At 43.9% G+C, this 15,438-nt stretch overlaps 1 protein-coding gene across 1 annotated transcript in view; it reads right to left on the bottom strand.

Annotated features, from left to right (window-relative positions):
- sspo (SCO-spondin) overlaps positions 1 to 13,373 on the bottom strand; it is a gene marked incomplete at both ends in the record, with an annotated part of 79,563 nt that extends 66,190 nt beyond the window's left edge. Inside the window, 18 exons of the mRNA XM_079181120.1 lie at positions 614 to 824; positions 2,853 to 3,105; positions 3,222 to 3,387; positions 3,484 to 3,702; positions 3,821 to 3,993; positions 4,192 to 4,339; positions 4,433 to 4,574; positions 4,664 to 4,916; positions 5,011 to 5,167; positions 5,880 to 6,005; positions 6,189 to 6,274; positions 6,401 to 6,559; positions 7,384 to 7,486; positions 7,650 to 7,873; positions 8,028 to 8,198; positions 10,877 to 10,959; positions 12,256 to 12,465; positions 13,321 to 13,373. Coding sequence (XP_079037246.1) covers positions 614 to 824; positions 2,853 to 3,105; positions 3,222 to 3,387; positions 3,484 to 3,702; positions 3,821 to 3,993; positions 4,192 to 4,339; positions 4,433 to 4,574; positions 4,664 to 4,916; positions 5,011 to 5,167; positions 5,880 to 6,005; positions 6,189 to 6,274; positions 6,401 to 6,559; positions 7,384 to 7,486; positions 7,650 to 7,873; positions 8,028 to 8,198; positions 10,877 to 10,959; positions 12,256 to 12,465; positions 13,321 to 13,373 — 2,937 coding nt within the window. The remainder of the gene's footprint in view (positions 1 to 613; positions 825 to 2,852; positions 3,106 to 3,221; positions 3,388 to 3,483; positions 3,703 to 3,820; positions 3,994 to 4,191; positions 4,340 to 4,432; positions 4,575 to 4,663; positions 4,917 to 5,010; positions 5,168 to 5,879; positions 6,006 to 6,188; positions 6,275 to 6,400; positions 6,560 to 7,383; positions 7,487 to 7,649; positions 7,874 to 8,027; positions 8,199 to 10,876; positions 10,960 to 12,255; positions 12,466 to 13,320) is intronic.
- Between the last annotated feature and the right edge of the window lie 2,065 nt (positions 13,374 to 15,438).

Here is a 15,438-nt window from a genome sequence, read left to right as displayed (position 1 = left end):
ATATATTACTTGAGTGAGTAAAATTACTTTTTTTGTATTTTTTCTCAGAATCTCGTCGTTAAGTAGGTATATAGCATGTGGGTAAAATTCATTATATTCGTTTCGGAAAAGTGATTTATATGACTCTCGCGACGCCCAACTTAACTTACCCGTCTAACACCAAAACAGCAACTAAGTTAGCTAACTTTGGCTCGGTGGTTAACATAGTGGAGCATTTAGCAGCTAGCATTAAAAAGACAGATATTTTTCCCTCGGGAGTTGTGGAGACCAAAACTGAGTTATAAGGAAAGAAACTATTAAACTGGCTTGAGAAGTTTCTCTGCTGCCCCCGAGTGGTATAAACCTAGGGCAATACCTAGGAGTTTTTTACAAAAGTAATTTAGCTTTAGCTTCACCAAATTGCAAGGGCCAGGTATTGTGCACATACTGGCTCACCAAGGCTTACCAGAACACTGCAATTGAACAGAGCCATTGTTAATTATATGAACAACACCTGTGTTTTGCCTGCTATGACAAGTCAAAATGTCTGCTGTGAAAAGGTCATTTCCCATTTCTAAAACATATTGTTTATTCTATATCCACTCAGAATACCACATTTTGAGTTTTCACCCACTAGTAGCACAGTTCCCTGGGGACAGACGCAGCCCGACAGGGGCTCTCTGCAGCTCGAAGGTGCCACACTGGACCCCTGCTGTTGGCCAGGGGGGTCCAGGCTGGAGCAGGTGAGGAGGCAGGAGCGTGGAGAGTAGACCAGACAGCCCGGACACTGGTTCACCTCCTCACAGCGCTCCTGAGTGCAGTTAAACAGCCCCTGCTCACACACACTGTGGAGGGAGAGGGGAGAGAGAGAGAGAGAGAGAGAGAGAGAGAGAGAGAGAGAGAGAGAGAGAGAGAGAGAGAGAGAGATTAGAATTGACATTGGCTGAAAGGAATTTTATTTTATCCTTAAAATGTCAGGTGGAGGTGAGGGGCTTTAGAAACCGGAGGAGTCGCCCCCTGCTGGACAGTAGAGAAAATGCAAGTTTAAGACACTTCTACATCGGCTTCACTCGGCACAACCGGAGGTTGCTGCCTGTATAAAACACACCAGGTAAGATAGCGTTACATATGTGCGTGGATATAGCTAAGTTAGCTAGCTAGCTAGCAAGCCAAGGTAACAGCTTTGTTGGTGACGTACATTATGCGAGACGAGAGATCACTGAGCGGTTTCACCCAATATAAAGGATACTCTGACAAATCTATGACAAACAGCAATTTTCTTGACTGAAATGATCTTTTAAATAGACAAATCATATGTGTAATTCATGGCACATTTTAAAAGAGATGAAAAAAACATTTGTCGTGCTGTTGACTTCTGTACATCATTTTTACAAAATAAGATCCCATGGGGATGCGTGACTTCACTTCTCTGTTAATGATTTCAAGTCTGTAATTAATAACTATGTTGTGGCAAAAATCAAGTTTGTATTAATTATAAGCAATGAAGACAGAACATAACGTGGAATAGCAGCAGTCAAGAGGTGGCAGGTTGGCCCAGCACGCCCTTCAGCACAATACTGAATCTCTGCAGCCTCAAGACAGCATCATCAGATATCAGGTCAGTGGTCAGCGCAGAGCCGGAGACACATCTTAGCAGTATCAACAGCATGAGAATGAGAAACGCAGCAATGATCAGCAGCATTCTAGCTATTCAGTCACTCAGTCATTAAGACATGACTCTATGACCAATAGAGGAATGATGAATGTGGTTATGTAGTGAAGAGACGTGATGAAATCAACCTATCCTGTATCAGCGAGCAGGAACATAGAGCGATTTCATCAGAGCTCTTGCACCACCAGGGACTCACTGTGGGACAGCGTTGTCTCATACACCGATACGGCAGTCTCAAACACACAGCACGCTCATTGCACAGCAGAGATTTGTTGAAGTGGAAGTTCAGATTAAAGCTACGAAATGTTGACTTTTTTATGCAGATTAATCTGGAAAAACACTGAGATACTAATACTAACAAGCTAATCAAATCCATGTATTGAAGATAACAATTATATAATTTACCTGTGTTGTATTGAAACAACAGCACACAAACAAACTCTGTCACAATAATCCCCTGACCTTCCACATTGTCCTCAAAGAAAAACATAGAAAGATTTGTTAATGCTTAGCAGACTTTATCTCCAATAAAACTGTCTATATTGGGGATTTATTAAGACTTTATTAGCATTTGATCTGAGTAGATCTAGTCACCCCATGGGATCAAAGCTCATTCCAAAGTAGGCTACCAGAACCATACTCATTAAAACTGTGCCAATATTAGATTGTAGCTGCAGCTCCACTGACAATGGAGAAAACATTCTTACACCCTCTGTTTCTTTATCACAACTACCACAAGATCAAAGCAGCACGCCGACAGACATAAAAGAGAAACGTCTGTTTTTATGACGTGCTGTAAATGTGTAATCCATTGGCTCAGTATCGTCTACCATGATGTTTCCTTCTGACAGGTTTATATCTGCTGGTCTTATTAGTTGCAATATTGCATCTGTGCAGTGATATTAGTGTTTAACGTTCTGCCAGTAAGAGTCAAAGGAGGTTCTGTGAAATAAGGTGACAAATTGTGGTTTGGTTATACTTGTTTTTTGAATGTGGCCTTTTATTTTTTGCTTCTACCAAGTCAATCGAATGATATTTTCAGCGAAACCTGATTCAACAATTATTTTAAACGCATTAAGTTTCTGTCAATATGTTTCAAAAAGAGAAAAGACGTTGAGTGTTTTAGCCAGGGAGTACTGTACCTGATTTGAACAAAATGAGTGAAACCCCAGCCACAAGTTGCTCCCTACACTGCACATACCAGGTGTTACAGTTGTTCTGAATCACGGCCCCAGGCCGGTGCGTCTTGTCTCCTTGCACACAGGGGCACATAGTGATGGGCACACACTGGCCCTGGTGGTCCTGCACTAGCCCCGGTGGGCACTGGCAACCCGGAACGCACATCCTGAGACCCGTCCCACCGCCAGCGGCATCGCAGCTCCTTGAGTCGGAACAGGAGCCGCCGCAGGCGCGACCACATTCCTGGTACACCTGACCCCCCGAACACTGGACCGCTGGGGAGACGGGGAGAGATTTCTGAACTACCTTTGGCATTTCTACCAACTCCACATTGTTAACCAGTAATGGATATCCTGAAGGAAACCCTTAAACCGATGGCCTCCCTGCTTACCGCAGAAGGTGCGGTTGCGCCAGTCGACGGCGACGCCCTCCTGAGCGCAGTGTCGGGCGTAGGCAGTGAGGATGTTGCAGTGACAGGCCCTCTGTGGAGTGCAGCCGCAGACCTCCGACAGACAGAGACGGAAAAAGGGCTCCCTCTCCACCACGTCATGACATGCCTGCAAAAATCAGACGGACATAATGCATGTGTGAATAAGACAGAGGGAGATAAACTCACCCCTGAGATAGTAAGAGATTTAACGTGCGAACTACACCTGAAAGACGGGACTGTGTATGATGGAGCACACTGTCTCTGCGTAGTGCCTCCTCTGGGTGTACGTGGTGCAGGGGTCAGGTGGAGCCCCTCTAGGTAGAGCACAGGCCTCTGTCGTGAATTTGCTTGCGAACAACGACACACTGTTCTCCACGTCTCCTTCCGGGGTGGTGAAGTCATCGTGCTGGTTCCAGGTCAGCGTTCCGCAAAGGCCACGCACCTTGAATACAGCATTTAAAAAAAGAAAGATGAACTCAAAAGTGCAAGTTCTGTGGTTAAAACGTGTTCTGGGACTCGAAGGGCAGAAGTGAAACCAAAGGAGGTGCAAAGGAGGTCACCTTATTTGCAAAGCCAGGCTGCAGGGTGATGAGGGCCAAAGGTCCATCTAGGTGCCAGAGCAGCTGGGCTCCAAAAGCCTGGATGAGGAGAAATGAGGAGGAGGCCCTACGCACAACCAGGTCCCCCGTCACCACAGGCAGGGTCTCCCTCAGGCCATTCAGTGTCACTGTACCTGGAGGGAACAACAACGGCAAGCAATCAGAATTCTTCCTAGCCTGTGACTTTAATTTTATTTAATTTAATTGAATTTAATTGAATTTAATTTAAAATGAATTAATAAAAAAATCTGAAAAATTTCAAGCCTGCATGTGTTGAATTTGAAAATACTGACAAGCATAAGTAGTCTGCTTGCAGCTTATAAATAACTCACCGGTGTCTGTGATGGTGACTGTGGTGCGGAGTGCTGTGACTGACATCTCCCTTAGACAACCCAGACCTCCTCCACCTCCACCTCCTCCTCCTCTCGCTGTACACTCCCCGCAGCGCACACTCACCACCAGCTTCCTGTCAACAAAGTCCTAAACGCACACAGAAGATAAGCTTGAAGGAGAAGGAGAATGCGTCTCATAGTGTGTGTAGACGTGTGCGTGGTCGCATGTCATGCACCTCACCTCCACAGCGGTGTAGGAGCAGTCTCCTCCCTGTAGTGAGTACCTCTTTTTGTCAAAGGTGGTCACCTGTAGCGCCCCCATCAGGCTGCACTGGGCTGCACACTTCTCCCCAGTACACTGCCATTGGCCTGCTCTGCACACACTGGGAGGATTATGGGTAAAAACAAAAAGTAAACAGTAGGATGGATAGTCAGAAAGAGAGGAAGAGATATACATATATAATCCGCTAACCAGGTGTTGCATCTCTGCTGTATCCGGTCCCCTGACTGGTAGGTGCGTCTGCGATGGAAACAGGGACAGTCGTCTCTTGTCAGACAGAGCCCCTGGTGGAGGTAGAGGCCCGGCGGACACTCGCAGCCGCCCACACACTCCTCCCTGCACTGGCCCATGGCCGCAGCGGGCCCGGGGGGCTGGGGAGACGTGCAGCTGGGGGGACAGGAGGACAGACAGTCTGAGAACACCTGACCTCTGGGACAGACGCGACCTGGGAGGACAGAGAAAGGGAGGAGCGAAACAGATTTAAACCACCAGTGCTTTTGCATTTTGTCGGTATGTTACGAACTGTTCTATTTCATTACCACACAGGGTGCCCGTCCTCCACACCATGATGACATGTTGCTGAGCACACTCTCGGGCGTAGCTGGCCAGGGTGTCACACACCGCCGAATCCCTGTCCTTGGGCGGCAGGCTACAGTACAGGTAGAGACAGGTGTCCATGTACGCCGCTGGGTCCAACTGAAAGACACAAAGTTATCACATGTGGGTTATTCAACAGTGCAACCTGTGTCAAATAGAAACAAATGAGTCTCCAAAGTCAGAAATGTGCAAATCCTGCACATGGTATACAGTATTGATTATGTAGGCTAACTGAGAGGCACACAATGCATAGGTTTTTTTGTTTGTGTGCAATGATGAACATAAAAGGAACAGATATTAGTGAAACTATTTACACAATACATGAACAGCATATTCAAACATGCATATTATACAGTACCATGTGTTATCATATATACAGTGTACCAATAATGAGTTGCGAGTAAAGCCAGAGAGAGGTAGTCTATAAATAGATTATTAACCAGAATTTGAGTACACCTTAAATTTCAGTTTCAAAGAGAAAGAAGGACTTCTGGGCAATGCTCATGCTAAGCCGATTGTGTAACTGACACTCAGCTGTTGGTGCTTTCCATGTAGTAGTTATAGTCAGATCGTCTTGAAGACGAATGGCGTCAATCTCACCCATTTCCTGGATCTGCTCTAACAACTGACGCCCGGTAAATCATTTGTCTCCAGGAGCGTTTTGATTTACAACTCATCACAGGCTTGGCTTTCTAAAGAAATTAGACTAAAATGAGACTCTTAATAACCATGGGGTGGAAAAACAAAGCGTTCGCATTAACATTGGTCATGCCAGGTGAGTGTGTGTATATAGGTATCAGGTGCCTCTGACCCGGAGGTGGCAGTGCGTGAAGGGGTCTTCCAGCAGTCTGTGACACACTGACTCCGCCTGCCCGCGTACTGCAGGGTCTCCTGAGACGTCACAGCTGTGGCCGAGCTCGGCCGCGTCGCTGCAGCCCTGCAGGGAAGAGGCTCAGTTACAGAGGGTGCTTCTCAAAGTACTAGAAATGTCACAACTCGCACGCGTGTGTAGAGAGCAAAAATATCTCATACTGGTGTCTCATGAAGAAAAATAATAGTATAAAAAGCTATAATTTTGCAAGCAAAAGTGATATACTCATTAAAGCACTCAGTGCAGTACTTCGTTGTGCTGGTCAGGAACTTTCCACGAGTTGCCGAAGCTAGCGGCGTACTGGGACACAGCTCCGCCCATTGTGGTGAAGTCATCTGCGGCAGGACGCAAATAGGTGCGTTAACATTAAAACATAAAGAGTTAGCTCTGTTGAATCAAGATGTGTGTGATGTTTGCATGTGTGTGTGCGGGTGCGTTTGCATCTGTCGCACTTTCCCCACCGTCAGCGTTGTTGTTGTAGACTCCACAGAGCCCCCTGGTGGCCGCCAGGTGCTCAGCGGTCACCGTCAGGTACACGGTGTTGGTCAGGTCGAACTTCACTCTCACTCCCAGGCCGCTCTCCACAAACACAAAGTCCCCCAGCCAATGAACACTCACTCCTGTAGGAGGTCAAATGAATATGCCAGTAAATATTTCTAGTGGAGGTCAATGAAGCCATCACCTGTGTGCGTCCATCCATCTTATTACTTAGTCAACAGATATGAAATGAAAAATGTAGCTAATTATTGCAAATACACAGTGGTGGAAAGTAATTAAGAACATTTACCCAAGTACTGAATTTAGTACAATTTTAAAGTACTTGTACTTTTTATGTTTCTTTAAACTTTTACTCCATTACATCTCAGAGAGCAATGTTGTACTTTTAACTCCACAACATGTATTTGATAAATGAAGTTACTTTACAGCTTTAGAATATTAACACCAAAACATTAATTAACACATGAATGATGATGTATTATTATAGAATAAACTACCCAGCAGTATAAAAAGAAGTTAAAACCTTCAACAGCTGCAACGCAATAACAGATGATCAATAATTACAATCCAATAATATAATATACAAAGTATGATTATGAAATTGTTCATTCTGCATAATGACAATACTTCTTTTGATCTGTTATACTGAGGGCCCAGTAGATGCAACATACAGCCTACCTTCCATTAAGATGTGTTATATAAACAATAGTTTTACAGAAACATTTACATTTAAATATCAATTCATAAAACTAAAAACATTGTTAACATTTATTCTTTTTTGATTTAGGTACACTTGGTTCAGTTGGTTCAGTGCAGGTCTGAATGTGTCATGATGTAACATTAGCATCAGGGGGATTTTATTTTATTTTGACCTTGTCTCATGCGAACAATATCAGACTAGAAAGGCAACACAGAGAGAGCTTTACTAACAGCGGAAATACTTTACCATTTTGGAAGAGTGGTTCTCCATTTGGAACGGGGAGGTTGTTCAGCGTTAAGTTCTTGTGGTGAATTGAAACCAAATCAAGACCCAGCATCATCCTCAAAGCCTGAAAGCAGAGGGCCACAGACGCATTAGAAAACCAGTTAAAAGCAGACATTTCTAACAAACCACAGGCCAGACATGTGTTTCACCCTCACCCAGCCAAGCTCACCAATGTCCCTCCCAGAGCACATCACTGATTATACCGCTTCATTGTATACATTTCCCACCTTGCTGCAGACTCCTCCCCCGTCACAGAGAGTACTGATGTAGACTGCCCAGGTGCCATCACTGGATGAGGCCAGCAGGTAAGTGCAGTCGCCCTGGAAGTGGAAGTGCTTCCTGTCAAAGGTGCGGTAGTGGGCTCCACCCCAAGACATGCAGGTGGCCGAGCTCTGAGGCACCCTGACGCTACCCAGCAGACCACCGCGCACCACGGGGGAGATCTGGGAGTCTGTAGGGGAAAAGTATAGTGTGATGTTTTCCTATGAAATACAAGCAGTGAGCAGCTGCTAGCAATACATTTTTTAAAAAGAGAAATAAGTCAGAAATGAATGCCCCAAAGCATGGTAGGTATAGGTCCAAAATGTGCATGGATGCTCTCTGACCAGGAAGAAGAGTGTAGGAGCAGGACAAGCAGGTCTGGTCGGAGGCGTTCCTCCAGCTCAGCCCCCACAGGCTGCTGCAGCACTGCTCCATGGGCATGAGAGAGGAGTTATGAACTCCAGGGAACTCCACACAACTCCACGTAGAGTAACACTGGCCACGCACGCCCACACCTGGGAGGAAGAGGACAGAGAGAAGAAGTAAACGGAGAGTAAAAAGGGTTAGAAAGAAGGACAATGGTCCTGGTATGGTCCCCGTCTTTAGATATTTGAAATAAATGAGAAATAATGAGAGGTGTGTTTTTATTAATTACAGAGCAGCTGGTGACCAAGTTGAGAATCTTGAAAGAAACCAGTGAAAAATCATCATGAGGCTGTTTTTATTCTAGTTTGGTTCATTTAAAGCAGTGAAGTGTAAACCTGTTTCCGCTCTTCCTCAACTCAACTGACCTGCAGTATACAGTATAACCGGTCCATTTCCACACATTTCCTGCCACGCTGTCGTTGTTACTTCATGCCTGAAACTGGTAACTCTGGGACCTGGACCTGAACCTGGACCTGGACCTGAACCTGGACCTGGACCTGTACCTGGACCTGTACCCAGTGTGCAAAATACCCAGTGGAAATCAGGTCAAGTCACTTCTTGTAGTTGTCGTGCTGGTATCCAAGAAGAGAAGAGACGATGTCCTGCTTTAATCCAGGTTCTCACGAAAAGGCACTGGATCAAGTCTGTCCAAAGGGGGTCCCTTTAGGTCCACAGAGAGACGTGAAGACAGGATCGCTTTGGGCAACCCGCTGAAGCTCTAGCTGGCTGTGTCGTTTAACGTCACGGTGGAAAATTGTCTCTCACTCTCACTATTCATATTTGTGAATAAATGTTTTGCAGTTTGAATAATGAACACTGTTAGTAAGCTTTAAAATACATTTCAGTGACAACTGCAAGTTACTTAGTAAGTTTCAAAAGCTTTCAAAGGTTCAGATTGGTTATTTTCAATGATGTGTAGTGTTGAGGTATCCACCAAGACACACTACTCCCAAAACCTCTCTCTATTCTTCTACTCAAATAATTGATTCACCAATCGATTAATTGACAAAAAAAAAAATGGTAGATCAAACATATACTTGAAATGGTGGTGTTGCTGTGTACTGCAGATGAACTTTGATGTTCTCTAACACGTCTACCTCCTGAGGAGCGAGACGCGAGACCCTGAAGCACAGCAGCAGCATTCTGTGGTTCGAGCGTCTGGCTGACACACAATGGAAACTTCTAGGCATGTTATGGTTTTCACGCCTTACTGAAAAATATGAAACATGATGTTTGTAACCTATAGCCATACAGGAAGCGCTATCTTAAGGTGCAACGGACTTTTTATTCAAACATTTTATCCTCATTTAAGTTTCATTCTCTTTGATGAGTTACGATGTTTTCCTTACATAGAGCTCAGAGTGTTTTGATTTCAGATATTACTACATTCTTTGCATGTAATCTCATATTGTTTAGTGTCAATTTGAAGATGATTAGCTTTAATATGTTTTTCTTTCATTTATCATGATGTGATCATATGTGCTTCTATTGTTGACGGAATGGTAAAGAAAAGTAAAGTCAATTTTGGGCTTTCTTTACTCTGACCTGATGACTGCCTGTGTCAGCATAGGAAAAAGGCTCTAAATGCAGAAACTGCAATAGTAAATGTTGGGGGGGGGGGGCTCCTCTTTAAAAAGAAGCCAGACAGGAACCTTCAAAGAGGCTAGCAAGAAAGTGCTAACCTAATGAACCAGTCTGTCAGATAAGATAAGTCTACGTAAACAGCATTATCCGATGAATTAAGAATGATCTGTTGTCTACCTTCTGGACCAGAAGGTTAAAGAAGCGCCAGAGACAGAGGGATAAAGAGGGAACAAAGGAGCAGGCTTCTTTCAGGCTTTTGAGGTCTTTTTAGGGATTTTGTAATTTTGACAATTAGTCTTTTCCTTTAGATATTTTTCTTGATCCATTTTTGTAAACTTTTATCTTCTTTTTATTGTAAAAATCAAATAAAACTGGATTGTATTTCATACGTTCCAACCAAAGTCCAGTGTGGCTCGTCCCTGAGGGGGCCCTCGTAGTCTCCTGAAGGTAAGAGAGCTCTTCCCCTGGGATAGGTAGATAATAGGACATACATTTGAATGGCATTCCTGCTACGAGCTAAGGTTAAAATGATGTTGTTCGGTATTATGTGATTTACTAACTTGGTTGGCTCAGATTGTGCTTGTTTATTTTGCATGATGGCGCATTGTGATTATAATGCTCAGACATTAGTTGTTGTGGTTTTTAGTAAAGCAATAGGGCTCAGATTGGCATCTAAATCAGGGGTCCTGAAGCTGCTCTTCATTACCGAGCGAGGTTCCCACCCACACGGGGTTCCTCCTCCAGTGGTGGCCCTTTAGAGCGGGTCCATCCTGGGGTACTTCCAGTCCTCTTACACCTGTTGCACACACACACATAAATCCGTTGATATCCGGCTGTTGGGGAGGCTGACTTCTTAGCCTGAAAGAAGTGATACGGCGGTGGCAGTGTTATTAACTTATCCTGGATCTTGCCCCTCTGAGCAGGCTGAGACGGTCGTGCGTGTAGATTTTGGGGTGTGCATTCGTTACCTAGGTCAGAGGTCACCGAACAAGCCGTCTTCCAGTGCCTCACTCACACTGGGAGGGGGCATCGGTTTACGCAGCTAGGCTGCACACCTTTTCAATATATTTCCGACTTATCACCACATTTCTTTACTGTGGTGATCATGATGCACATTGTTTCATTTCACATGTAGGACATGCATAGTGTACATGGAACTGATTTGCCGCTTTCTTGTCCTCACCCTCAGAGCAGCGTGGTCCGCCCCAGCCCTCACAGCATGCCCTCACTGTCTTGTTCACCATCTGGTTCTCCATCTCTGGGGGTCTGGAGATCGACAGACACATCAGGTTGGAAACGTCAATATATACACAATACTGCGTCCCTGTGAGCGAAGGGAGTGCCACCTGTTGTAGCACAAAGAGCTTGACTATGGGCCAGTACCCCATACGTACAACATGTTACCCTTCAAAGCAAAGGGTCTACAAGTTCCTGTTTCTAAGTGGCTCGCTAAAAGTTCAGCGAATATGTACATACATTCAGTAACAAATGTCAACTTTGTAAACCTGTTAACATTTCTATTTAAAGCAAAGTCACAGACATCTCTCCCCCTCTGATACAATAAGCTGTTATTTTAAGGAGTTACGCTCCTTTTTTCAAGTTTGCTTACATGAGTGACTTTGTAACATTACGCAATGTTAGCAGATTATGACCGCAGAAAAAAGGTAGGCCAGTAAAAAATACAAAATATAAAATATACTATTTTCATGAGGAATGGGTGAGTTTTTCTTTTCATGAATGTGAGTGACAAATGTGTGAGTCTCATTTGCGGTGCAGCGAGTCAGTCGGTAAAAGATGTAACGTTAAGCGCTTCCCCAAAAGTCCACAGCAGCTTTACATGGGACTGGCAGCAGACTAGGAACAGAGACGGTAAAGGAGCTGAAAAAACGTTTCAAAAGAAAACGCTCTCTGTTCACCAAACTGACGGAGAAGGCCAACGCTGCAACAGAGGCTTTGTTTAGTGGGCACTCATCCTATGGTGTGGTTGTAATAGAGGCGATGATTGCGGTGGCTGAAACGTTATTGAAGGACCATAAAAGTAAGACAGAAACGATGTCCGTTATTAGCGATGTACCACTTGGTGCTATGAGTAGCTCGAAGCAACTTTCCTTTTGTCAAACGAGCTCTCAATGGAGACCTTTGCTTTAAAGCAAGTTAATTGGATACGGTTGTACTTTCAAAAGTACAACATAAAGAAAACAAGTCACATTAGGCATCGTTTTGAGGAATGTCTCACTTTTATAAAGGCAACAGCTCCTGCACTGGATTCTTTTTTTAACCATGAGGGTGTAACATTGACATATGTTCCTTCTATTCCCCCTCAATCATACGCACCACCACCACCTTACCAACCAACAGGAGTCACTGTTGGAGCGACTCTTTGCAAATCTTTAAAGATTTTTATTTTCATGTGGTCAACACCAGCAATACTGCCACAATGCCTTTGATCTTAAGAAAAAAGCCTTTTAGCTGAGAACACCCTGAGTGATATGCGGTTTACTTTTCAAACACTTAGAGACGAAGACAGCCAGCGGGCTGACAGCCACTCAACTTTTCACTTACTTGTACAAGAAACAGGAGGCCTTCGGACCCTGCCGTTTGTAGTACAGTGCGATGCCGTCGTCGCCCCCGTGCTTGGCGCGCATCCTGTCCACGTCGAGCCTCCAGGCCTGGGCGTTGTACTGATACACCTCAGAGCAGCTCACTTCCAGCTGCAGGCGCGGGGACAGGACTCGCTCCACTCTCTCCTCCGCCGTGTGTTCACACCAGTGTCTGGAGCACGACACACAGATCTTAATGTCCCCTCTAAGTTGGGACTAAAGGTACTGGCATGATGTTTAGTTCAAGATCCTGAAATCTGGGGTCAAGAAGGATTCTGCTCTCTAGTAGCGTAAAGATCCTCATTATAAAAACACAAGACAGCAGCAGACAAAGCTAATATGCAATGTGTTGATTTATGGTTCAATAGTAAATAAATTAGAAACAAAATAAAACATTTGAATCAGTTTATTAAAAAAGGGGCTGTAATTAGGTTCCTTTATCAAAAAACAGATATTGGCATTAGTATTAAGATAACCGTGTTCTTATGTCATGTCATGGCATGCTACATATACGTTCTGCACTGATACACAGTAAGACATTCAAGTGGAAGCTTATACATCCAATTCCTCTTTTCTATAATGTGTTTTTGATAGAATAATACTAATTAAAATCATGTTAGCTCTAAAATATTGTCTCATTTGCTGCAAATGGCTTATTACTCTGCATGCACACCAGTCAATGAAGACTCACTCATCCATTTACTTGAATTCATACAAAAGAGCACTGACCAACGAGCACTATTAGAACCTTGACAACGTTACCTTCAATATCGATTCTGTGAGTTTTGAACTTAAATATCTACTGTAACAAGTATTTCTAATGAAAGTGAGTAGGTCAGAGGGTCAGGGCTCTTTGACAAGCGTTCTTTTAAATATGACTTTACTCATGGTTTCAGTGGTTTACACTGTGATTTGTACAGTATGCACTCAGACAGGTGAATCTTGTTCATAACTTAGTCTCTATACCCTATGACACTGTCTACAAAATCATCTTAATCCAGCTTTGACTGGTCTGAATCATGCTCACCCCATTCCCATCACTGTCTGCAGTCCAAGCAGAGTCAGTAGTAGGGTCCCCATGGTCCTCTGCTGAATGTTTGTGCCTAAAGTTCCTGCAAAAAAAGGTTTGTGTGCAAGTTTTGCTTTTCTATAATCAGACTTTTTAATTAAAAACAAATACAAAACAAATTTAAAACTTAGTAAGCAGCTGAAGAAATTCTTCCTGACATTTAAAGATACAATTCAGATAGACAGGCCGACATCCCAATGAGTGGACATCAACCATCAATGTGAAGATTGAGTTTAATGTGTGTCATTGTGAGGGATCATACCGATCCATCTGAAAATTGAAGACATTTTTACAACCCCCATCGTCCAGCTACAAATAGCAAACGGTGTACTTTACTTACTTTTGAAGAGTTTTTGGGAAATATTTGCCATCAAAAGTTTATACGTCCTTGCTTTCTGTCATTTTTCTGTGCGGTTCTGTCCAACAGTATTTCATACACTCCTCAGTGATAGTTTGCCTTATGGGGGGAGCGGAGCCCCAGATGCAGGCTTTTAAATGTGGGGGGTGACTTGTGGGATGGACAGTGGCATCTGAACCTGCTGCCATTGGTTGTGAGTGGCAAGGTCACAGCTGGGAGGGCAGGCATTGGCCACCCGACCTCTGACGGACACGTCCACTGACCTCGCCCCCGTCGAACATTACAGGCGATGGCGGGGGCCGTGCAGCCTCGGCCACAGAATAAAGAGATATTTGTCAGAGCCTAATCCTGTAAAGAGAGGCGTTTCAGCAAGGATGATGGGGGCATTTATTCAATGAAGCGTGTCAACAGACATGGGGGACTGAAGGCTTTTAGACTCACCAATATCCCAAGTCTGACCTCCTGACCCTGCAGCGGGGAGACTCAAACACAGCTGTCACCACAGTATACCTTAAGCTACTGGTGTCACAAGGGCTGGCTTTAACGGTAAAAGCAAAACAGCGTGTCGTAATTGGCTTCCCGGCAAACTCTTCATCGCAGCCTTGGATACGTTACGTGTCTTGATAGAGATAGCAATGAGCCGTGTCACTTCGCTGGTTCACTGCTTCGTCATCACTCGTGGGAAGAAGGGTGAGAGGCAGCGTAGCCAGATGTTGGATAATTATCCTCTTTGTACCATCATTTTGTTCTCTGTACGTTCATTAATAACCAAAAGGTTCCATACTGTATGATACGTTGACCATTTTGTAAAGCTTACAATTTGTAACTGGTTTTGGTCTGCACTGTCGAATTGTAATTTATGAAACATCAAACATCATAGCCCATGCCAATGATGCTCAGCGTGGGCTATGATGTTTAGAGCGTTATCTATTAAACTATACTTAGCCTTGACTGTTTTTCATAGCACTTTTAAAAACAGAGTTTACAAACTGCTTTGATAGACAAAGCAACAAACGCAAGGCAATAAATCAACAGAAAGCTCAACAGTGAGGCCCAACAAAGCCAGAAAACAAGGAAAGGTAAGATAAAACAGGTACAATAGAAGGAACCATAAAACCAATCAATGCGACAAACTAAGAAATAAAGTAAATAACGTGAATTCATTCAAATAAAATAAAATAATAAAGCAAACAAATAAAGCAGTAAAGTGACGACATCACATGAAAGCCAGTCTGTAAAAATGTGTTTTAAGAAGCGATTTAAAAGAGATCATTGATTCTGAGAGCCTCAGCTCCTCAGGCAGGTCGTCCCAAAGCCGAGGGGTCCTGATGGCAAAAACACGGTCGCCTTTAGTCTTCAGCCAACATTTCTTCTAGTAATAGTGGCTATGACACAAACTGGCAGACTGATGAACTTATGGATACGCACCCAACACATCATCGCTACGTTAGCTTGCTATGTGGGTATAGATTTGTAGGCGTGTCCAAAGGTAATTTATATACACATTTTGTCAAATCACACATTTACGCCCATTGGTTCTAATAATTATGAAATGCAATCATTTGAGCCTTTGGTATGATAGTTTAACATTTCCCATCTGGCAGCACTGAGAGGAGTGTGGATGGAGAAAGAGAGGCAGATTGGAGGAGCAGGTAACTATTACTCATACATTCAGACGACAATAAACAAGATTTAGAGTCTCCAGCTTTGAAAGAGGC

This window comes from Pholis gunnellus (assembly GCF_910591455.1).
Source record: "Pholis gunnellus genome assembly, chromosome: 20".
NCBI classification, from domain to species: domain Eukaryota; kingdom Metazoa; phylum Chordata; class Actinopteri; order Perciformes; family Pholidae; genus Pholis; species Pholis gunnellus.
Note: the sequence above shows the minus strand (reverse complement) of the source record. Positions and strands in the feature narration are given on the sequence as shown.